We start from the raw sequence: 24,502 nt of genomic DNA, 5'->3' as shown, positions 1-24,502 counted from the left end.
CCCTTAAAAGACCAACCTTTTGCAGAGAATTCTAAACAATAAAAATAATTACTCCATATATATGAGATTCTCTTTAAAGAAAAAAAAAGCAGAGAAATTATCTTGGTTACTGAAAATCTGAATGGAGGGCCTGGTCATATTCTCAACCTTCCTGATTCAAATTATACTAATTGATTTTACTTTAGCTTCTGATATTCAGAGATGTTCTATTTTGTATCCACTAGCCTTCATGTTGATGGAGACACTAATGCTGTCCTTGCCCTGGTACCTGTTTTTTTTTTTTTTTTAAAGAAAACTAAATTTAAATCCTTCGCCCTTTTGGATGTTTAGAGCAGGCAGACATATCTTCTTCTTGTTGTTATTTTTTCCCCCTTGAGTAAAGGTGGATTCTGGTTTTATAGCATAAAGGTGCATTCCAATATTGAGTGAGATAGTGATCAGTGGCAGCCTTTCCCCTTGCTTCATTTGATGGCTTAATTGGACACAATACTGCAGAGCTTCTGGACATGGAAAGAAATGACAGATTGATATCTTCCCATATTTTCTGTAGTATAGTAAAGGGAGAGGAGGCTACTCTAGAGAAGTGGCCTTTTCTCTAACAGTATCAGTATATTTTCATTTTATCACTTTCTGTTAAGGTTGGTTCCTAAGTGAGGCACCTTATACAAAAAATCAGAAAATAGAAAGAAATTATAGGATCTACATAGGGAAGTAAGTTTATAGTATATTAGTAATGGTCATAAAGATCATTACCTTCCAAAAGTTATTTTGCATGGTGTTCAGAAAGGATAAAACAATTGAAAAAGACAGTATTACAGTTGGGGTTTTAAGAAGGGACTCTAGAGTGATAGCAGAATGACATGTATTAGGTTAACCCTTCTGTAAATAATAATTATAAATTTGAGGATGAAAAAAGATGGAAGCACTGAAGAAGAATCTACAGCAAGGCAAGAAATAACCCAGATTTAAACTCGTGGAAGCAGGAAACACACCGGGGAGGAACTGTGTTTATGGAGTTTCCTGTTTTCTCCTGAGGATGCTCCTTGATCCACCAGGTACATGGTAGCTGAAGGTATCATAGATAGAAAGTGTGGCTAGACCCTGTTGTCACTCTATTTGATTTTGGTACCCTGGGCATTATATATGCATTTATCAGAATTAGGGAAGGGAATAAAATAGTGAGACAAAGGACAAAGGGTGAACAAATGCAACAGTGATACTCACAAGACAATATGTTGGAAATGATCTGTACAACTTGGGGAGGTGGGGGGAGGGAAAGTGGGAGAAAAATGAGGGAGGGAGTAACAAGTTCGACAGCAAATCTACTCACTGCCTTATGTAACTGTAACTTCTCTGTACATCACCTTGATAACAATTTCTCTTAAGTTAAAAAAAAAATTGTGGCTAGAAAGCTTAAAATCAGTGAAGACACAGAAGTGGGAGACTCAAAATTATGCTTTGAATCTTTGCTTATTCCTGAATTCAAAGCATTCAATGGACAGAAATGTTTTTAAGATTGAAAGGATTGGAAAGAGTCTTTAGTTACAGGTTGCTGCAAAGAAAACAGAGTTTATGCTCTTAGTAAAGGTTTGCACAGGATAAGAGATACTTGAGACACTAGTTAGGAAATTTTCAAGTTAGTAAATATCTAGAAATATTTTAATTGCTCAAAAAATAAGCTAAGTGCTTTCATCTCTCAATGATCATTCTATCCACTTGAAAACTTTTTTTCTTATTGGACTGATATTTCAGTTAAAACTTCATCTTCCTAGTTTCATTTTATAACTGAATCAATTATGTCAGCCTGCTTAGATATGTGGTCCAGGTCCTCTCTTTTAAAATGTGCATTGTCAATTACCATTAGTTCTGGAATTGGTGAAAAAGCCATCAGCTCCTACATTTACAATGTCTTAATGACTTGCCTTTAAAAAAAACAGTCACCTACTTTCTTATTCATTACTACTGTACTGAGAATACTGAGTTAGATACGACCTTTACAAAGTGCTGTCATGGCCTTGGACAATTTCAAGGTGACAAAAATGATGTCCTTTGGTCCCTGTGCTAGATAATTCTTGGCCATTGCTTCCATTTAAGTGAGTTATGCTTCTATTTTGCTCTTGCTCCTATTGTGTAGTGACTTTTTCAATTCAGCATTTTATAGTAAAATCAAATATATGAACTTAAAGAAATATTTACTAGGGGAAACTATTCATAAGTATAGTTAGGAATACAGGCATGGTCTACTTTACCAGGGGAAATTATTCATGAGTGTAGCTAGGAATACAGGCATGGTCTACTTTACCAGGGGAAATTATTCATGAGTGTAGCTAGGAATACAGGCATGGTCTACTTTACCAGGGGAAACAGGCAAGGTGTCTAGTGGAGCTGTGGCAGGGACAAAAGCCACATCAGTCTCCTGAGAAACATGCCTTACTTTGATGGCCCATTGCATTCAACTATTTCAACTCTGATAGGAAAGCAATGCTGGTTCGGGTAAGTTCCTCATTATTTTATGGTAAGAGAAGGAATGTTGTCTCTGACATTTAGAATTCTCTACTGAAAGTTTTCGGTTGCCTATATAAAGCAGATTACATAAGAAAATAATACTAGAGTCCAATGTTATATCAAGGCATACTGAAATAAACTTATTATTGCCAAAATAAATATTTAAAAATCAGCCCTGGCTTGATTGTTCTTTGCTGCATTTGTTATTCCATTCATTTGACCAACAGCTATTAAACCCATGCCATTGGAAGTAATACAATACAAGGTAAATGACATGGGATATCCAATGTCAAGTGACTCTCCCCAGTCTACCTTCAAGGCTAATGTTCTTTATTTCATTACTTCCACCAACAGGGAAACAGCATATTAATGGGTATATTTTAACTGAACTCTGATAGAATTCTAACATTGAAATGCATTTCTAATGCACTACAGACAGCAATAGTCTTCCTTTTCTAGGATGAAAACACCTTGTCTCTCTGTATATTTTACCTATGAATAGTAATCTTTTTTTAAGGAACTGGAAGAAAATTAAATTGCAAAGAAGCAGAAGGCAAAAGACAGTTGGTTTTAACATTCCAGTGATTTGAAAGATATTTTGTCTTAAACGTTGAGTTGAGACAGATTTCTGGAAATGGTATAGTTGGATGAAGGAGGTGTGTCTCCTCCCTCTCCCTATCCCCTGAAATCTAAACTAGCTTGCTCATCCTTAAAACTGGGCACAGCTTTCTGTTTATACTTCCATATTCTATGGACTTACATACTGTGAAATCTCAAGCTAAGCTGTCTTGGCTAATGAATGTGCACTATGTTGAAAAAGAATGTGATACTTACCTTGGAAGGCAGAAGCTAAAATTTTGTTAGCAATTCTTCTGTATCAATATTTACTTGGCTTCATTTATTCTAGGCATATTAATATATTATAAGCCAGCACAATGAGAATTATAGGCATTAAGCCATAGTTGAGCCCAAAAATCGTATTTTCCTTGACTATGTTTCTGTGATGGTCTTTTGTGGGGTTGAAGCATCCAAATCAATCTTTTACACATGACAGAATTGAAGACCATGTTCCAGCACTTTCGATGAAATTTCACCCATTCCAGATACCCAGGTATTTATTTATTTATTTATTTAGAAAATACCGTACAGAGGGGTTACAATTACATGGGCAAGATAAGGAGTACATTTCTTATCAAGAATTGTAGCCTCTTCCTTTGTTTCCCCTTCCCATCCCTTCCCATCCTCCCCCCCATCCCCCACCCAATCCTCCCCACCCCTCCCTACCAAAGTTGTAAAGTTCGTTTTTCCACATAACGACTTGTACATCTCATTGTTGCAATGGATCCACTTGTATCCCTATTTAAACAATTTGTTTTATTCCCTTCCCCTCCACAAATTATACTGACATCAAATACAGTGAAAACAGGGCTTATACCGTGGGGGAGGGACTTACAAAGCAACAAAGAAAGAATCTTATAAATGTGTTAGAAACAATTGCATGAAAGAAAAAAAAACATTTGACTACATATCTTAGGGTTCATTTTCCTAACATCAACTTATCTGACCTTTTTTGCTTGACTAGACATATCCTAGTTATTGCAAATAAGGGAAACCATGGGACCTATGTTTCTTTGGGCCTGGCTTACTTCACTTAATATAATTGTTTCCAAGTCTTTCCATTTCCTAACAAATGGGGCAATATCATTCTTTCTGATAGAGGCATAAAATTCCATTGTGTATATATACCACATTTTTCTTGATTCATTCATGTACTGAGGGGCATCTGGGTTGGTTCCACATCTTACCTATGGTAAATAAGGCTGCAATAAACATAGTCGTGCTGGTAGCTTTAGTGTGGTCTTGTTTGTGATCATTTGGGTAAATACCCCAAAGTGGGATTGCTGCGTCATAGGGGGGCTCTATGTGGAGTCTTTTGAGGAACCTCCATACTGCTTTCCAAAGAATACCCAGGTATTTATAGAAATTATTGCTGGACCCTAGCTAATGAGCTGATGTCTGATTTTTCTTGGCATCTGTGGTTTAAAACTTTATAAAGATGATGAAGACCAATAGGTTTGCAGAAACCCAGGGTTACTCAGTGGGTTTTCTCTCTTTATTATATTTTTCTGATATTATCGAGATTCGTAGAAGCTTCAAACCAAATGGGCTACAGAGGAATTTATGGAATGGATTTATGTGGTGAGAGGAACAGGAAGAATAAGAAACTAAACAAATTATCTGTTACATTGCTCCCAAATACTGTGGGGGGAAAAAAGCCTAAGTCTTCCCCTGAATACTTAGTTATTGTTCTAAGCACTGCCATTTTTCATATGCCTCAATCTAATGGTGGAGACAGGGACAGAATTCTCAAAAGTGCAAAGTGCGGTTTTCTTAGAATCCCCTGAGATCATATGTACATAAGGGAAATGATTGCATCATCTGTGTCTATTTGAAAAGAACACTGTGTGGGGTGAGGGGGGGCCTGCATATCTATAACTAACGCATATCTAGAACCAGTGCTCGTTATCTAGAGTGAAATAAATTGGCTTTAGAAAGTTGCCCCCAGAATTTTATCTCTACTTGTTCTTCATTACAGTTGGTTATTTTTTAGTCCCCATAATGGTCATCAGATACTCAAATAAATTCATAATATCTCAAAAGACACAGCTGTAATAAATTCAGTGGCCAAATTTATATGAGAAATCAGAAGTAATTATTCTCTAGAAGAAAATGTTGGAATGGACTCCTGGTAGCACACAGTTACCGCAGAAATATTCTTGCAAATCGGCTGAAACTACATCAGATTTTTAGTGTTTTTTTCAGCAACATTTCCCTCCAACTTTATTTTATTTTTTAGTGAGAAGGATAGCTAGTTGTTAAGTCTTTTGGATATTGACCTAAACACATTTTCTGCAACGCTAGAGTCTCCAAAAAAAGAGTCTTTATGACTCTTTTCTATCAAAACTGTGATCTAACAATTGGTCCAGATCTCTGGAAACTTGCTAATACATTATGTCACCCTGATTTCTTCCCTTATAAACAAATGAAACCTTCAGTTCACAGTTCAAGGAACCAAGCTTAAGTGAAATAAATTAACACTCTTAGGAAAATGAATGTTGAAGGGAAAGAATGAGGAATTGATGACTGCTTAGCAGTAGTATTTTTCCACCTTGAATTATTGACAGCATGTGACATTACAACCTTACAAACTGCAATCTATATCCAGCTTAGCAAATATGACCTTTGCATTACAATTGGTCTCGCAAAGCCTTCAGCTTATTAAAACAGCTGCCACCAGTGTATTTCCTTGTGGGCTGCAGGAAAGTGGTAATGCCTATAACCAGAGCACTGGATATTACCTAGATAGAACTCAGCAAGGCCATAGGCAGGCAGAAGTGATAGATGGTGAGTGACAGAAGGCTCTGCAGCAAGAGAGGAAGTATTAGAAGTTTGCTCATCATTGATTTACAGTCACTAAGTTCAAAGAACTAATTAGCTGGAGTTGGTTGAGTTAGCACTTTTTCCCTTCAACTTTTAAGACAGTCAGGATCTAAGAATTCATCAACAGTTCAGAGCTGCTCTGACATAATGTTGCTAGTCTTTCTGCCTACCATTAGTATTCAGGGTAGAATGCAGCTTAAAGTCTACAAACTTTATAACTTCTGAGCTACGGGCTCAGGTTTTTCTCTTCCATTACAGAATAAATCTTCAGAATTTCTTCACGTTGCGTGGGCTATAAAATAAGTTAAGTCACAGACATACAGATCTCTTGTGCTTATAGATGCTGCATTTTTGACACTTGTGGAGATCATTCGATATATTTATCATGTCTGAATTGTTCTTTTTTTTCTGCTTGGTTCAAGTCTCCATTTTTTTTTAATTTCTTGATTATTTTTGTGGCAAAACACATTCAAGGTGTTGGAAATCGCTCGGGAGTCATGCATAAATGTTCTGTTACTGATTTCTGCCACAGACTGAGTCAGTTCTCTGGATTTTAATTTTCCATAATGATAGCAATCACAGTGTGTAACACTGGAGGTGTCGGGCCCACACCATGTCAGTGCTTTACATTCACTATGTGAACTTACCTGTGAAGCAGAAGCAGGAATAGTCTATGCCTTCAAAGCCTAGATCGTTGCGATAGCCACACAGGTGATGTCAATGATCACAATCAAGTGAGTGGAGAAGTGTTCTCTGCATACAAGCAATAGTATTCTGCACCCTTGCAACTTACTGGGCATCATAGGAAAGAAAACATAACATTTGCCAGATTTCAAGTGTTTCCTAAGAGAAGCAAGAATATCACATTAATATTTAACCACTGATTCACCTTGCCTTAAAACCACATTGAGGAACACCATTATATAGGATAATGAAAACATGATTTGGGACTGTTGTGGTTTTCTGGTCAGATTATCTGCACTTTGATCTATGATTTCAAAACTCTTCATTTGACATGGTAAAACATTGTCCTTTGTTTTTCCTCATTTTCCCCTGCATTTTCCAATTACTTGTCTTCTTTTCTCTCCTGTAATTGCAGAAAACAAAAACAAAAACAAAAAACAAAACAAAACAAAAAACAAAAAAACTGGTGGCAAAAAAATGTACAATCTAATGGAAGACAAGCAAACACATAATAAAAATAATGGGATTGGGGCACAACTGGAACATACAACACTAATGAACCTCAGAAAAATAACACAATCCACCTTGAATGCTTTTAGGCTTCATAAGGCGTGGGCTGAGTATTGCAATTTCACAATGGCTCACCTGCCTAAAACTTCATGGTGGTTCAAAGCATGGACGGAAGTCAGAATTGCTGGATTTGGGAATTAGCAGGATTGGCAGCTGCTAGATCTGGAAAGGAGACTTGTGCTACATAGAAAGGACCTTCCAGGTCTTATTGAATAGAGAGTTAATCCTATAAGGTCACAGGAACATTGAGTGTTTCTGAACAGCAGAGTGGCAATTAGATTTTACCTGAAATGAAAATTCCACAGGGGCAGAAATTACATTTCCGTGCATCTGTTTTTGCTCCCACGGGGTTTACTTGCTCTGCCTCAAACACAGCAAACATTTAATAGATAGTTGTTCATTGATTAATTTCTTCCTGAGGATGAAACATCTCTGGCTGGATGGTAGCCAACAGTGTTCTGAGCTTCCTTTGCACCTGACAAAATGCTGACACCAAGAGAGTTTTTGTTGTTGTTTTTGTGTTCTTTTCTTTTGTTTGTTTGCTGTTTTTTTTGTTCTTGGTGGTGGTCGTGGGGCTTGAACTCTGGGCCTGGGTGCTGTCCTTGCTCTCTTCAGCTCAAGGTGAGCATTCTACCACTTGAGCCACAGCACCACTTCTGGTTTTCTAGTGGTTTATTGGAGATAAGAGTCCCAAGGACTTTCCTGACCGGGTTAGCTTTGAACCGCAATCCTCAGATCTCAGCTTCCTGAGTAGCTAGGATTACGGGCGTGAGCCACTGGTGCTTGGCTTGTTTTTTTCTTTTCAAAGTGGCAACTTCATTGAGGTGAGGTGGAGCATCAGATTTATGACATTTCCAAAGCCAAAAGTATTATTTTCTAGCTTTCCACAGAGGTTTAGCTTATACAAAACTACCTAAATGGAGCTCAAAGTTTAATTTTTTTTTTTGTCAGTTGTGCAGCCTGAACTCTGTGCCTGGGCACTGTCCCTCAGCTCTTCATCTCATGGCAAGTGCTGAACGATTTGAACCATAGTGCCACTTCTGGCTTTTTTCTGCTTATCTGGTGTTGAGGAATTGAATCCAGGGTCTCAAGCATACAAAGCAAGCGCTCTACCACTGAGCCACCTTCCTAGCCCCTCAAAGTTTAATTTTCAAGTAGTGTTTGGAAATACTGGTTCTTATACTCCTCGAGAAAGACACAATCCTGCCATTATTACTTAAACTAGAGAAAGATACAACAATTCAAGAACCTTCAAATTTCATTTCATTTTACTCATTCATTCATTTAATTCATTTTTGAGGTACTGAAAATGGAACTCAGAGCCTCATGTTTCCAGGCGAGTACTGTGGTATGCGAGCTACACTTTTGTTTTATATTGTATTGGACACTAAGACTCTCTAACCTTTGAGGAGGCTGACCTCAAACTCATGATCCTCCTCCCTCCACTTCCCAAATGGCAAAATGTTATAGGCACATACCACCATGCCCAGTGGATTCAGAAATGTTCTGATTCTGTGATAGAATGAGATGGTTTTGCTCTTCCTCTAGGTCTCTAAGAATCAAATCATTTGGCCTGTGCTGTGTGTCTAGGACCCCCTACCTCTCTAGGCCCACTGTTAGGCTTTTTCTAGGAGCAGAAGGCATCGCTGTGGTACAGAATTCACGTTAGGTTTGTCGTATTCACACTTGAAGTATGAGTCCTTTGAAAATGATGCAACTGTTTTGTCTCCTTCCTTAGCACCACCTTACTCCGGGGTTTTTATTTGGAGAATTTTGTGAATTTGGGGGACAAAAAGAACAAGTTCACATCTGTCTATATTGTTATTTGATGTCATCTAGGTCCCCCTTCTAGGTTATCGATTTCTGATACAGATAGACTTGATTCTTCACAAGGCTGGAAAGTAGCAGCATCAGCAACCTTGTCTTAAAGGCAGAGTCTGGTTTCAGTTTGGGGTGACTGGGCTGACTTATCTGAGAGAATGGTGTCTGGGATTCATGGGATGATTTTTTTTAAATCTCCACTGATGCTCTTTACGTTTCTCCTCCTATTAGGCTTTACACATTTGCTCCTCACACTTGCTCACTGTGCCATATTAACAATCTTTCAATGCCCACACATCCCGTGGCTTCACATTTACATTCATCTTCTCCCATGCTGTCTTCCACAGCCAATGTCTTTCTCATTCACTAGCACCTTGGCTAACGCAAGGCCTGGATGCAATGACATGCTCTTATGAGAACTTTCCAGATACATTCCCATCTTCCTTCAGGGCTAAGTCTTCATACCACTTTGAAAATATCTCTGTCATGAACACATCATAACAACGTGCTTGAGGCCCCCAAATATAGCGATCAAGAACACAAAGTTCAGTTTGTTTCAATGGAAGGAGACTAGTCCTTAAACTCTACCAATGGACCATAGGAATTAGTATCTCACTATGAATATGAATCATGACATAAAAACAAGTGACTCTCTCCTAGTTGTAATCTCAGGTGCAGACAGTAGTACAAGCTGGTGTTTACTCAACCTTCATGAATTAAAGAGTCTCATACTACAGATCCAAGAAGAATCCTGTGATTCAAGGACAACACGTTCATCTTTATTGTGGCTGCCTCCCTGCCAGGCACTGCCATTCAATAATTCTGCCAAGTGGTATCTTTTCCCCCGTGACAGCGTGCTAAACAGTGATTTATTGCTTGAATACACATTGCTTTCGTGGAAGTGATTTGTTTAAAACAACAGTAAAGCGCTAAATAAATTATTCATCTCATGCTAATTCTTTACTTTTATGTGCTGTAGTAAGCGTCAAAATAAGAAGCCTGTGGGGCATTTATTTTTTGCTGCATTAATCTTGGACAGTTTAAAGGAGGGAGGGGGAGAAGAAAGAAATAGAAGGGAGAAGTTCCATTTTTTTGAGGAAATGGATTTTTTTTTTCTTTACAACCTTCTTCAGCAGCAGAGTTTTAGCAGACTGTCTTTCCTCCTCCTCTGTCCTCAATCACTTTGTGAGTTACATACTGAAGCCCTCCCATGGGGCACAAAGAACTCCTGGCATTCCTGTTCAGTGTTGTCAAAAGTGCCTTTCCTTTGCTCTGTAGAGTGTCCTTCAGTACAGCCCAGTTCCCGACAGAGAAAGCAAATGGGCTCCTTCCTTAGAGATTTGCAATTTGCAGAGCAGACTGAGTGTTGGATTTCTAAATTTCACTGTTGTTGATTTAGAATTAAAGGATTATGAAGTGAGGGAAGCAGCCGTGACATATGTATCCATCTCCTGTGGAAAAGAGATATCTTTCATTTCTAGCTTTCCTTTATTGGCTTTATTAGGAGCCTCTTTTGATGTGTTTGAGTTGGGGGGGAAAGGGTGATTTTCAGTTCAGGACATCCATCAGCCGGCAGCAGGCAGGTGATGGTGTGGGTTCATGGTGACTGCCACTTCTCTTTTTAGATGGACACAGCAGATTTAACATTTGAACCCTGGACTTAGACTGTTTAGGTTCAAATATTGCCTCTCACTTATGAGCTACCTCATCTTCTTCAAGTCATTAAAACTCACTGATCTGTGACCAAGAAGACAAGAAGTTAAAAGAAAAGATTTAAAAAATATATATTTTCTTGATCTATTCATCTACTGAGGGGGATCTGGTTCCATATGTGGTATATATATACACAATGGAATTTGATGGCTCCATCAAAAAGAATGACATTGCCACATTTGTTAGGAAATGGAAAGACTTGGAAAAAATTATATTAAGTGAAGTAAGCCAGGCCCAAAGAAACATAGGTCCCGTGGTTTCCCTTATTTGCAATAACTAGTATATGTCTGAGACAAGCAGAAATGGTCAGATAAGTTGGTTAGGCGAAATGAACCCCAAGATAAGGACTCAAATAATTTTTCTTTCTTGTTATTGTTTCTAACGTATTTATAACATGTTTTCTTTGTTGCTTTGGATGTCCTTCCCCCATTGTATAACCCTTGTTTTCACTGTCTTTGATGCTGGTATAATTTGTGAAGGGGAAGGGAAAAAACAAAGTGTTTAAATAGGGATACAGGTGGACACATTGCAACAATGAGATGTACAAGACATTATGTGGAAAAACAAACTTTACAACTTTGGTGGGGGGTGGGGGGGGGATATGGGAAGGGGTGGGAAGGGGAATCAAAGGAGGAGGCAACAATGCTTGATAAGAAATGTACTCATTACCTTGCTCATATAACCCCAATGTGCAGTATTTTCACAATAAAAAAATTAATTAAAAAATACTTGTGTGAATTTCATAGAGTAGACTAGAAATAAGATAGATTGTTATTTGGGATATTTAGCAGAGTGGCATATACAAACACAAATTAGTGATAATTAGTAAAAAAAAAAAAAAAGCAGATATTCTATTTTCATCCATTCCATTTAAGAAGAAAAGACCTTAAATCAATTGAAGTATAAAGGTTGGCCTTGTTAAAATCCAGACTTCTCAGCCCTACCATTAGTTCCCCCACCTTGCAACCACACACACTCTATGTGGCTTTCTCCCCATTACACAGAGGAAAAGATGGTGAGAATTTCATAATGAATAGTTGAAAGACCTGAATTTTAGATGACCCTAGATTACTTTTTCTTAGAAGAACCTTGGAATGAATGGAAAGGGGATCTTGGAAGTGTCTTGGCCAACCTTGAAGAATACTAAAGATTTGCACATGAAAGCTAACACTCTTGAATGAGTGGACAGAAAAGTCAATAAACCTTTGGATTGGATCATAGACATGTTTTACAACCCGTCAGCCCTCACAAAAGAGACGCCAGGCCAGATGTTGAGTTACCTGTGGCATTTAGTCTCTCCATGAGCCTAAGCTTTCTAAAGGAAATCCGATGTACCTGGTGCAGCATTATTAAAGGTGGAACTTAACAGAAGTGGCAGTGCTCACGTCTTTCAGTTACTCAGGGTTTTGTGGTCCAATTCAACTTTGGCAGCCAGCTGCAGTAATTATTCCCAGCACTGGAACATGTGGTCTGTCAGTGCCTTCACCCATACACGGACAAGCAGCCAGTCAGAGCATCAACAAATGCTGACATTCTCTAGGGTAGCTGAAGGATAGTATGTGGAAAATGCATGGAGTTTAAGAGTTAGGAAGAGGTTTGATAAGATTGGCTTGTAGGTGACAGCCGGAAACAGATCATGCTTGATTTTCTTTTTACATAATATGGAAATTAAACTTTATTTTAACACTGATGGCCAACCACAGACATATTTTAAAGAGTGAGAAAGACAGCTAACATATTATTTTCTTTTTAAAAAATGTACTGTCGCTAGTGCTGACAGGGAAGAAGCTGGCAGAGTTATCAATCTTCTAGGTGATCGCTGATGTTCCTGTTGAAGTAAGGTTGGGTAAGAGGGATGTGTGAAATTTTGCCACCGATTGTATTTGGGGTGAAGAAGGGGATGATGCAAACAAAGAAGCTTCAGAGATGTTACCTTGAACAGTGACAATAGCGTGATGAATACTAGCAATGCTAAAAATAGAGCAGGTCAAGGTATTCAGTACTGAGGGCTGTTAATAGTAGGAAGAGATCCCAGGAAACATGCTGTGTAAACACAGAAGAAACACATATTCTAATAGGTGTGTTTACTTGGTCAGAGGCACAGGGAGTGGAGGCAGAGTCTGGGCTCAAGTCCATGTTTCCTGATTCATGGCTAGGACTGCTGAAATGAATTGCTTTGTTGAAAAGCTTTAATGAGCATCTAATGAGGAATTCTGGCCTAAGGTAAATTTACAAGGAAGCTAATGAAGGTTTAAGACTCAGGGGTCTTTATTTGCACACCAATTTTGTGAATTCTGAAATTTGGGGGGAGCTTTAGATCTTTCCAGGTGTGTGTGTGTGTGTGTGTGTGTGTGTGTGTGTGTGTGTGTGTGTGTGTGTGTGTGTGTGTGTGTGTAATACAATGAGAAAGCACTTCTTTTCTTCCTGCTTTTTTCTTTTCTTTTTGCTTCTCTTCCCATGTTTTCCTTTATATTTCTTTTCTTTACCTTTCCTATTCTGTCTTTTCTTTTTTCACATTTTTATTGACATACATTGGTGGGTTTCATTATATTTTCATATAGATATAATGTCCTCAGATCAAATTTACCACCACTAGCATTCTTCCATTCCCTTCTTAAAACAATTTCAACAGATTTCACTACTTTAGTTCCTTGCATGCATGTAAACTATACTAAAGTATAAATATGGCCTGCTAGTCATGCCAACATAAAGTTTCAAAATTAGAATCTTCTATATTTTCTATCACTAAAAGACAGTAAAACAATATATAAAATTTACTTAGCCTCCATTTCCTCAGCAAAAACAAACAAAAACTTCTTTATTCCTTATGGATTCTATTTAAATTTTAACTGCATCTCAGATTTTCTAAACTTTGAGTATTTTTCTTTAGGCAACTTGTGTTTGAACTCAAACCACAGTGCACAGAAAAGAAAACTTCTACTAGATAAGCCGGGTATTACTGTTTATTGGTTATTGTTTTTAAGAGGTAAAAAGTTCTTGTTCCTCCCTAATCCACCATCAGTTTTTTCATACAGAAAAGGAAAAAGTATAATATTTACCTTATTGACTAATGTCTGGTGTTTCATTCTTACTGTTTTTCATAATTATGTTTGATGGCAAATGAGAAAGAAAAAATATATTTAGGTATATATATATATATATATATATATATATGACTATATTCTTTTCATTTTTTAAACTCCTATGTTATACTGTGGTTTGCAATATGATACTTCTATGACAGTATTAGTGAGCTCATAAATAAAATGCTAACCTTGAAAAATAATATCTGCTAGAATTGAATTGACCTCTTCCGACCTATGAACAGCAACATAAAAACCAAGTTTGAGAGGTGGAAAAGGAAAGACTTGCTTCATTTCTTTGTATTGAAGCTAAGTAACAGGCTACACATAAACAGAAACCTCTCATCATTAACATGTAGTTTGCTGCTTAATGGTGTGTTTACCTCACATGTGGGTTCTTGCATAGAAGGAATCTTAATATTTAGAGAGTTATGATTCAGACAGAATGATTTGAGAGCGTTGAGATCTATCTTTCTCAGATCATTGCTTCAGTACTTGGAAGGAAATAACTCTGTGCCTCCATCCCTCTCTTACCCAAGCTGGGCTGTGCCCACTTACTCAAACGTATGTTTAATAGATGACTAGAGAGAAAATAATGCAATAAATACTATTGTTCTTACAGATGAAGAAATTTTGGCATTGTCTGTGTTTTTTTTTAAAAAAACAATATACAGGTCCTATTTGAAGTTGGGTCAGTTTTACTTCATCATGACTTCTCCCCTGAAACTTGAAGAAAGATGGCTTTGCTATAATGCCTCTTCCTCCTAAACACTATAGAGAAGAAAAGAGAATATGATGAGTAGTTGTTGAGCTTTGCCAGTGAAATTCTGTTTCCTTGAACCATAGCCATCTATACTACACAATGAGTTAACTGTATTTCTCTCCCTACTCCCTAGCTTCAAGTTTCATAGATTAAGATGTTATTTTATTTATGCATTTTCTTATTTTTTGCACAATGATTTCATTTTGACACTTTAGGGATTTTTCATTAGTGAAACTGGTTGGCCTTTCTCTAAAAACAGAAATTTATCTTTTAATTTAGCATGTTTCTTCTCTTGACTGAAGGCAGAGGATGTGTGTGGAATTATTTAGGGGAGAATAATTTACCAAAAGACAAACAGCACATAAATGACTAAAATTATTCACTTGAAATGAATATATGTTTGGGAAATTATTTTTTATTATTAAATAGGAGAAAGAAACAGAAGAAGGAAAGGTAGAGAGGGGAAATAGGACTGAGGAGTTACTTATCTCGCTGTCTTGGCATTTTGAGATTGAGAGATTTTGGAAGAAATTTAGGAGACATAAATAGTATCCCATAACATGGGTTATAAGAGAGACTTTGTAAGATCAAAGTGATATTTTAAAGATTTTCATCACAATGCAAGTTAGGACTAGTGAATTTGACATCCTTGGGTTTGTTTACTAAAAGTAAAGATACTCCTCTAGGACTACACCCTAACATCTTTTAAGATAACAAGCATTCTTTTGCTTGTTTCTAATGAGAAAGAACTTGGCTTTCAGCAGATTAAAGAAGCTGCTTTGAACAAGAGCTTGTTTTTTTTCTACATATTAAAGAAGCTGCTTTGAACAAGAGCTTGTTTTTTTTCTACATAGCAGTTGTGTAGACAAGGCTCTGTAACTGTTGTGTTGGTTGCTGCCTTAAGTCTTAGCTACACATGGCCTCTGACTCTGCAGAGGAGGAAATTCATTGAAAGGACACAACAAATTTACCAGAAAGATTTTTCACTTTTCACAAAGGCTGTCCACATGCTGTAGCTGGCTCTATCAATTGCATTCAATCTGTTATCTGTACTTCTCTATCTCTGTTGGCATCACTACTGGTTGTCTTGTCTGTTAGGTCCCCCAGAAGAGATGCAGTGGTTGTTTACTTCACTCAATTTCACTATCATATAAGGGCCTTAAATTGCATTAAATTATATATAAGCTACTGTAAAATGTAAAAGTCATGAGATTAAATACTTTCAGGAAAAAATACTTTTTAGATTGTCATGTACCCCAAATCCAACCCATTATTTTTACTAGATTATCATTCTCCAGTTGTACTTGCATATACGGGATTATTTTTAATCTGAGAAATTTGGAGTGTGTGTATGTGTGTGTGTGTGTGTGTGTGTGTGAGAGAGAGAGAGAGAGAGAGAGAGAGAGAGAGAGAATTTGTCTGTGTGGGTAAGGAGCATGTGTGCATTCATATGTGTCATACATACAACCTTTCAATTACCTATTGGGGAACCTTGAAACAGTTCAACAATTATTAATGTCCTTTTCCTTTAATAAAGGAATGCAACTACATATCCACTCTCCCTGTATATTTTGGAGGTTAGGTTTTTTTTAATGTAAGTATTAGGGTTAGAATTAAGCTATTCAGGATATGAGGCGAGGAGGGCAGATCATAAAAGAAGATATTCTTGACATATTATTGTCAGAACTTGTACAGAAAACAAAGAAAATAAACTGAAGATTGATAGAGAGAAAAGGTTAGTAACTTATATGGGAAAAAATAGCCAGGTATAGTAGCAGATTTCTCAGAAGAAACCTTAAAAGCAAGGAGGGAACAATGTAATTCAAACACTGAAAACAAATATCTGCCAGACTCAAATACTCTATACAGTGAAGTTTTCATTTATAACTGAAGGGTAAATAAAAAATTCCATAATAAAAAGTAAAACAATTTAACCCCACTAAAGCTGCATTACAGAAGATACTCAAAGACATTCTACATTCATATATTCAACATGAATATAAAAGAAGTAGAGGAAATAGATCCAACCAAAAGAGATAAAAGAGGAACAAGGAGAGATGTGAAACCTAAATGAGGGGAAGATGATAGACTCTACTGTGTATCTCTCAGTTCTAGCACTCAGTTCTTCAATCAAAAGGCATAGATTGGCCAGTTGAATCGAAAGGCAAGACCCAAGCATCTGCTGCCTACAAGAGACCCATTTAACTGACAAAAGCATTTACTCAGGGTGAAAAGTTGGAACAAAATCTCCCAAATAGCTGGGTGTTGGTGGCTTATGCCTATGATCCTAGCTACACAGGAGGTTGAGTTCTGAGGATCACGGTTAAAAGCTATCTGGGGCAGGAAAGTGCATGAGATTCTTATCCCTAGTTAACCACCAGAAAACCAGAAGTGGCTTTGGGGCTCAACTGGTGGAATGCTAGCCTTGAGCTGAAGAGCTGAGGAACAGCTCCCAAGCCCAGAGTTCAAGCCCACGACCAACCAAAAAACAAAACAAAACAAAATCTCCCAAACAAATAGACCTCATAAAAAAGTCTGAAATAGTGTCTGATAAAGTAGAGTTCAAATTAAAATTGACAGAAGAGACAAAGGATGTCACTTCATATTAATAAAAGAAATTCTCTATTAGGAAGACATAACAATTCTGAATTTTTATATAACAAAAGCTGGATCACCCAACTTTTTCAAACAAATACTAGTGGACTTTAAAATACATAATACATCCTCCAAACACAAGATAATGAGAAACTTCAACAGACCACTCTCACCAATAGATAGACTATCCCAGCAAAAATTCAACAAAGATATCTCAGATTTAATTGAAAGCCTAGACCAGTGGGAACCTAACAGACATCTAGGAATTATACCTATTCTTATTTTTGAATTCTTGATCCATCTAGGATTCCAAAGGTCAGTGATAGTATTAAAGTAATATTCAGTATGTATGTATGTATGTATGTATGTATGTATGTATGTAACTGACTGTGTGTCACAGTAGGACAGTAGGTTGTGGACCATAGCATATTTAAGTTCTGTTGAGTCTAATCATGTGTCACAATTACAGGAACCCCTGGACAGTCCAGCTTAATCTTGCTTTTGAAACTAGGACCCGGTCATTAGCTATCTGATTGAGAATTTAGAGTTGCCTGGCCCCCAGGAAAGAAAGAAGCTTTAGGATCTTGTAGGCAAAATCTTACTTGTTTAGAAACCTAAGACATAGTTAGCTTCCTTTGAGATTTTTGTTTCTAAAGAGAAAGAGGAGAGAAGGGTATGAGAGAGAGGGGGTAAGAAAGAGATAGAAAGAGAAGGAGAAACAGTAGGAAAATCATTAGTAATAGAAAAGTGAGGAGAAACATCAACATGTTTAAAGATTGCCCTGAGATGAAGATGATTTAAAAGGTAGGGTGGCCAGGCCAAGAGTTTTGATAAATACATGAATATTCTCAAAACTTTCTAGCTGCTTTCCTGTGGGGTGAAATTAGGAAAGGGACAATGATGTGTTATCATTTACATAGGAACTGTGCTCCCAGCTCATGGTCACCAGATGTTGCCACTCTTTTCAGAGTTAGAGGATATGTCTACGAGGTGACCAGAACTAAAATTTACATAGGTCACAAGTGTTGGGTCCTTAGGAGTATCTTGTTCTGGCCAGTATTCTTTTTCCCCTTCTGCTTCCTGCTTGCTAGGAAGAGAAGAATCTCCCCCAATACATGCTCTTCCTGCCAAGATGTTCACCCAAGAGAATGGGGTCCAGCCACCATGGACAGCCATTGAAAGCATCAGCTAAAACATAATCTCTCTTCCTTTCAATCGTTTACATCAGATATTTTATCATGGCAACAAAAAAAAGTAACAACACACAATGTTTGGTTTTTTTCCATAAGAATCAATGGAAAATTTTTCCCTCCTCCTTTGAAAGTGTATCACAAATTTTGTTTTCATTCTAGCACATAATGCAGAAGTTTGAACATAAATGTTGTATAGAAAATCAAGTTCCTAAGAACATACCCCAGCTATTCAAAAAATGTTTTTGGTTTTAATTCTAAAATACCTTTAATATGAATATTGAAAATGAGCTGTCATATCCAACATGGTAACATGACTAACAATTGTTATAATTAAGGGCATAAAATAAAGGCTGTCTGTGTATTAACTTACATTGCTGCCAAATTAATTCATCTTAATCCATACCAGAAAGAAGGCTTGCCCTGCCATGTTGATACATTGGACACTTTTCACTGGCTTTTACTAATTAACAGCAGAACACACTGTTTAGTCCACCATATACTAGTGTCTCTGTCTTCTCAAGTGCTTCTGTTGTGCAAGTCAGTGCCAAAAGTGGCTGGAATAGAAGGGAGGAGTAAATTGGTGAATGACTTTCTCATAGGGTCTTTTGTAATAGTGTTTCACTCCCATATAGAGGAGGTAAAGGGCCATAGTTGGTGGAATTCTTCAGTATGGGCTTGAAAATCTCAAAAAAGAGATGTGCTAGCTTAGGGCCTCAGTTATGAGACATTGGTTCAATTCTGGGGCAGGTAACTTTACTTGCTTCCTGGAGGATGCTACCTTTTCTCTCACAAGATTCGACACTGTATCTGGCTCCTTCCTAGTCTACAAAGTCTGCTGCTTCCTGTCAGAAGGTTGGCAGGTGGTACATCCTCTCTCTAAGTGTAAACAAAGTGAGATTCTGATTTGTGGGCCACCCACGACAAGAAGGAGTTGCAGGAAAATACTAGGGTAGATCCCAGGCAATGACAGCAGTTCCTAGACAGAATAGAATGGTTCTTTAGACATATCACTGCAGAAAGTTCCAGAGATAACTGGATTCTAAAGTCCTGGTACAATGGAAGTGTTGGTTATTAAACCACAGATGTTCTGATGATAACTATTTTAAGATATCATCGTAAGATTTGGAGAGAAACCTAAAACATCTCTCATCTCTCGTCATGATCACCATTCATTGTTTCAAATCATGATATTTGGGCATTGTTTAGTAACAACAAGATATGGAGATAAATGGAAAATTAGTAGATTCTCTGCTTTCTCTGAGTGTATGAGTTTTTCATCAAAACAACCTTGGTCTTATTGAATTTATAATTACATGTTACACACTCAAAAACTCTATGCATAAAAAAATCATGAAACAAGTGAAGAGAAATAACCATTTATCTATTGTTTATTACATTTTACTCAAGTAAGTTTGAAAACACACAAAGTTATAAAACAATAGTACCAGATGAGACAAGCAATTGCATTATTTTCACTCACTTAACTACTTATTTAGACTTTGTTCCCTTTTAACGTGGGCTATTCCTGCAAACTAGTATCATGAATTAACAAAATCAGGAGGAACTAACAAGCAATGAAACAGGCTTGTGAAATGATTCACCATTATTATGTTTCCTTCCTTGGCGTAAATTGGTATATAACTCCTACAGGCAGTAACGGGGAAAAAATGAAAGAAAGAGAATTCAGTGGATGGAAAGTAGATCTGGAGGTTAGCAGTTCTCCTTTCTTCCCTGCTCTGGTGCTGCAGAGAGAAAGATGAGGTTGATTTCAGAGATAGGCTTTTGAAATGCCATGAAGAACTCCTCTTCGGGTGCAGTATTGATGAACTGCCTGACTGTATCACTGGCCTTTTAGTTTTACTAGCCCATCAAGAAGATGCATAGTACAGATTTCTACCTACTTACTATGGGAATCACTTAAACATAGTTTTGTGAACCATTGCATGCTGGGTTGTAGGGTTCCTTTTCTGAAATGCCTCTGAATTTCCTCATCAGATGTATGGGAGGCATAGCCTGTGACCAGCTGAACTACGTTATTTGGTAGTATATATAGTGTTGCATATACCTAGAAATGCCTTACACCCATACCCCTGTTTTCATGATGAGGGTTTGATAGGGCAACTTGGAAACACCATATGGAGTTGGAGCATCATTCTGTGTCTTCAAACAAACAGCCATCATGCTGCCACTGATCAGTGCTCCTGGGATGGCAGTGATTGAAATTCAGCACTGAGGGTGATTTAATTGGCACACAGATCTGCTAAGCATATGCCCCCACCACAGGCCTGCCATCTGATGTGCCCACAGGCTGCAGTGTACTTCACACATGCTCACGTTTTGCTAGAGAAGCAGCAACGTTGTGAACAGCTCTTTGAAGGGAGTAATGCTGTGGCTTCTGGAAGATGTGGCTTTAGTGGACCGGGCCTTGGGGAATGTCTGTGGTTAGGTTACCATAGTTCTTCATTTCTTCGAATTCAGGACAGAGCAGAAGTCACAGAATTCCAGTTTATTTGTTGTGGAAAGTGGAAAAACATTCTGCTCATTCATGTTTGGGCCTTCAGTAAACCCATCTCTGTGTGAGTAGACTCTAACTTGGAAGAACTCAGCACAACTAAGTAGCACAGTGCCTTGGAATTCAATATTATTGGGTCTTGTACTCACTGAAGATCAAACTGATCTCTTGGTCTTCACAAAAAGTCAATGAAAACATTTTTTACTGAGTTTGAAACAGCCAAACAGGACCAATTTTTTTAAAATCTATTTTTGTGTGTGTGTGTAGGTGTTGGGTGTGGGGCTTGAACTTGGGGCCTGGGCATTGTCCCTGAGCTCTTTTGCTCAAGGCTAGCATGCTGCCACTTTGAGCTACAGCTCCACTTCCTATTTTCTAGTGGTTAGTTAGCCTGGCACTAGTGGCTGTCCCTGTAATCTGAGCTGTTCAGGAGGCTGAGATCTGAGCATTGCAGTTTGAAGCCAGCTGAGCAGAAAAGACTCCATGAAACTCTCCAATTAATCACTCAAAAAACCCAGAAGCAGATCTGTGGTTCAAAGTGGCAGAGCACTAGCTTTGAAAGAAACTGCTCAGGCACAGCATCCAGGACCTGAGTTCAAGCTTCATGACTGAAGAAAAAAAAAAGAAAAAGAAAAAGAAAAATGAATCTCACAGACTTCTCTGCCTGGGCTGCACTGGCTTTGAACTGTGATTCCCAAATCTCAGCCTCCTGAGTAGCTATGATTACAGGCCCAACTTGGACCAAAATTTCCAGGCTGTGAGTACCACACACCAAATGTTACACCATGCGGGGTAAGGAATTCAAGGTGTAGAGGATAACTTTTGCTCCGCAGAAAGAGGAAGGGATGGCGGACATCTGGCCTAAGGTTTTCAGCGTAAGGCCTGCTAGCCCTTCCCCAGTTACTGCAGCAAAGGCTATAACAATTCATTCAATTATGTTAAGCACCCATTAAAGGAATCCTAAGACCTCCCCTGGGCCATTTCAGTTCTAAGAGACGGTAATTGTTTGAGACTAACCATGATTTCTTCTTTTGCCTTCAGGTGATTCTCATTTTGACAAAGCTCTATGATTATAACCTGGGGAGCATCACTGAGAGCTCACTTTGGAGGTATGTAGATAAATGGAGCCAATAATTACTGTGTTATTTAAGCATAGTCTCTGTTATTGCGCTCCCTCCTCTCTCTCTCTCTCTCTCTCTCTCTCTCTCTCTCTCTCTCTCTCTCTCTCTCTCTCTCTCTCTCTGTCTCTCTCTCTCTCTCTGTCTCCCTCTCTCTCTTTGTCTCTCTCTCTCTTCCTCTGCATATCCTGGTGGGAAAGTTCCTGTTTATATACACCCCTCCATCCTCTGTTCATTCTGTTTCCCTAGGCTTTATCTTCCAGCAGGCCAAAGAATTACATTTCTTTATTTGGTCTGTCAGATCTTTGTGCTACACTGTCATTCAATTATGCTTATGCCTTATGGGCATAAGCCCATGGAGAAGGAGAGTGGAGGTCTCTTTGCAGCAGGGATCAACACAACCTCTAGGGCTGAGGAATCCAAGCTTCCTGCCAGGGTCATATTCTTTCATGCCTAACTGCACATGTTTATTACTAGCTGTATGCAGGTACTTGCATGTGGCAAGTGTGTGACACACACACACACTTTTCTCTGGGATTCATGCTGTATTGTCTTACAAACACAGACTGTGCATGAAATACCCCTGCAAACAAATGTTGTGCCAATCTTTTTTTTTAATTTAAAATTTAATTTTATTGTCAAGGTGATATACAGAGGGGTTACAGTTATATAAATAAGATTATGATGAACATTTCTTGTCATACTTGTTTACTCCCCCCCCCCAATTTCCAGTCTTTTAGTCAGAGTAACTTATGAGTGCCAGGACCAACGTGCAATTGGATAATGAGAGGTTCAGGTATGGTTACCTGACACAGGTAGATGAGGAAAGCCAAGCAGGAGTGAGAAAACCAAGGCATTTTTAAAGAAGCAAATAGATAAAATATTAGGCCTCTGAAGAGTTTTCTGTTATTTGTCACAGCTTTTAGGGGGCTGATTCTTGGCAATATGTGACAAGAAGGGCCTTCTAGGTTTTCTATATGCTCGTGTTTATTTCTTTCTTGCCCTCTTTCTTGTGTGTGTATGTTTGGATAGGTGTATAAAACCATATTAGAAATGTACTGTTTATTTGTATAACCCATAATATACAAATATATAATATATATTGGAAATAAATCCTATGGATGCTGTATGTTACTTATAACATAACCTTGATACTTAGTAGGAAGGAACACTGCTTTTGGAAAAGGTCACTTTTGAAAGGTGAAAGAGATTATTTATAATACTTTTCACAGGCTTTGGATTCTGAGCAGGTTGTGATAGTCATACTCAGTATGTGACCTCTTCCACCATAAAGGAGTCATGGCTAATGGGAAGGAGTGGGTGGGGTCAGGAGGGGAAAGCCTCGTGGTTGGCTCTTCTTTGTCGTGGTAAGGCCTGCCTGAGGGATGCTACATTGCCAGGTATGTACTCACTTTCTCCCATACCAGCTCTTAGTATTTTATTCAGAAAATCTCACCTATGCAAATGAAGTCTTAACAACAGAAACTATGACTCCCCTGGACAAGTTTCAAGCATCTGTCCAGACAGCTAGCTGTTGGTCTGAAGGAAGACCTACTACATAAAAAATGCTCATCACATTTACCTTTTTGAATGCTCCATGGTGAACAGAGCAACTTGTGTCCAACTTGCAGTCATCAATATATTTCTTTTTCATTCATTTATGTAACAAAGATATATAGATTAATTCCTGAGGGGGGACAGAGATCTGTGGACAGAGATTAGATTTTACCAAATGTAGATTTGACCAAAAAAGTCCCTCAAGTAGTCACCCAGAACTGTCACATTTTTAAAGAGGATAACCCTAATTTAAATAGAAAAGCTGCCATACAAACATGAAGATTGCAATAAAAACACGAATCACTCTTTGCTTTTTTTTTTTTTTTTGGGTCCAGTAGTGGGGCCTGAACTCTGGGCCTGGGCGCTGTCCCTCAGCTCTTCAGCTCAAGGCTAGTGCTCTACCACTTGAGCCACAGCGCCACCTCCGGCTTTTTTTTTTCTTTTTGCTTATGTGGTGCTGAGGAATCGAACCCAGGGCCTCAGGCATGCAAGGCAAGCACTCTACCACTGAGCCATCTTCCCAGCCCTACTCTTTGCTTTTTGTCTAAGCTTATATATTTCTTTTCTCAATCAGACTATAGTTTTTAACCCAGAGTTTTGCTGGTTTAGTGCTATTGATTATGATGCTGGTAATGGTAATGCTGTCAATAATAATAATAATAATAATAATAAACCTTAAGCATTCACATAGTATCAGCCAGTCCTTACTATCAGAGAATTAATAAGTAGTGGCCTACAGACCTACCAATTTGTTAGTTTGTAAACATCAGACCTTTATTGTTTACCTAGAGCAACTTTCTGGTGCATATTTCTATGCCTAAATAATGAAATAACGTAGTGTACAATGCTACATATATATATAAAATTAATGGGATATTCAAACTGCTGTGGTGTCCTAATCAGTATTTTTCCTATTCCTGGGCAACCAGGCACTGGTGCCTCACACCTTT

General features: G+C 38.0%; 1 protein-coding gene across 5 annotated transcripts in view; it reads left to right on the top strand.

Annotated features, from left to right (window-relative positions):
* Sorcs1 (sortilin related VPS10 domain containing receptor 1) overlaps positions 1–24,502 on the top strand; it is a 477,489-nt gene that overhangs the window by 160,717 nt on the left and 292,270 nt on the right. For all 5 annotated transcript variants that reach the window (XM_069987934.1, XM_069987933.1, XM_069987931.1 and 2 more), the window contains exon 2: positions 21,919–21,986. In XM_069987934.1, the coding sequence (XP_069844035.1) occupies positions 21,919–21,986 (68 nt within the window). The remainder of the gene's footprint in view (positions 1–21,918; positions 21,987–24,502) is intronic.

The sequence above is a fragment of the Dipodomys merriami genome, unplaced genomic scaffold, assembly GCF_024711535.1.
Source record: "Dipodomys merriami isolate MVZ:Mamm:240054 unplaced genomic scaffold, mDipMer1.0.p SCAF_35, whole genome shotgun sequence".
Lineage (NCBI taxonomy): Eukaryota > Metazoa > Chordata > Mammalia > Rodentia > Heteromyidae > Dipodomys > Dipodomys merriami.
This window is presented reverse-complemented; position numbering and strand designations above follow the sequence as displayed.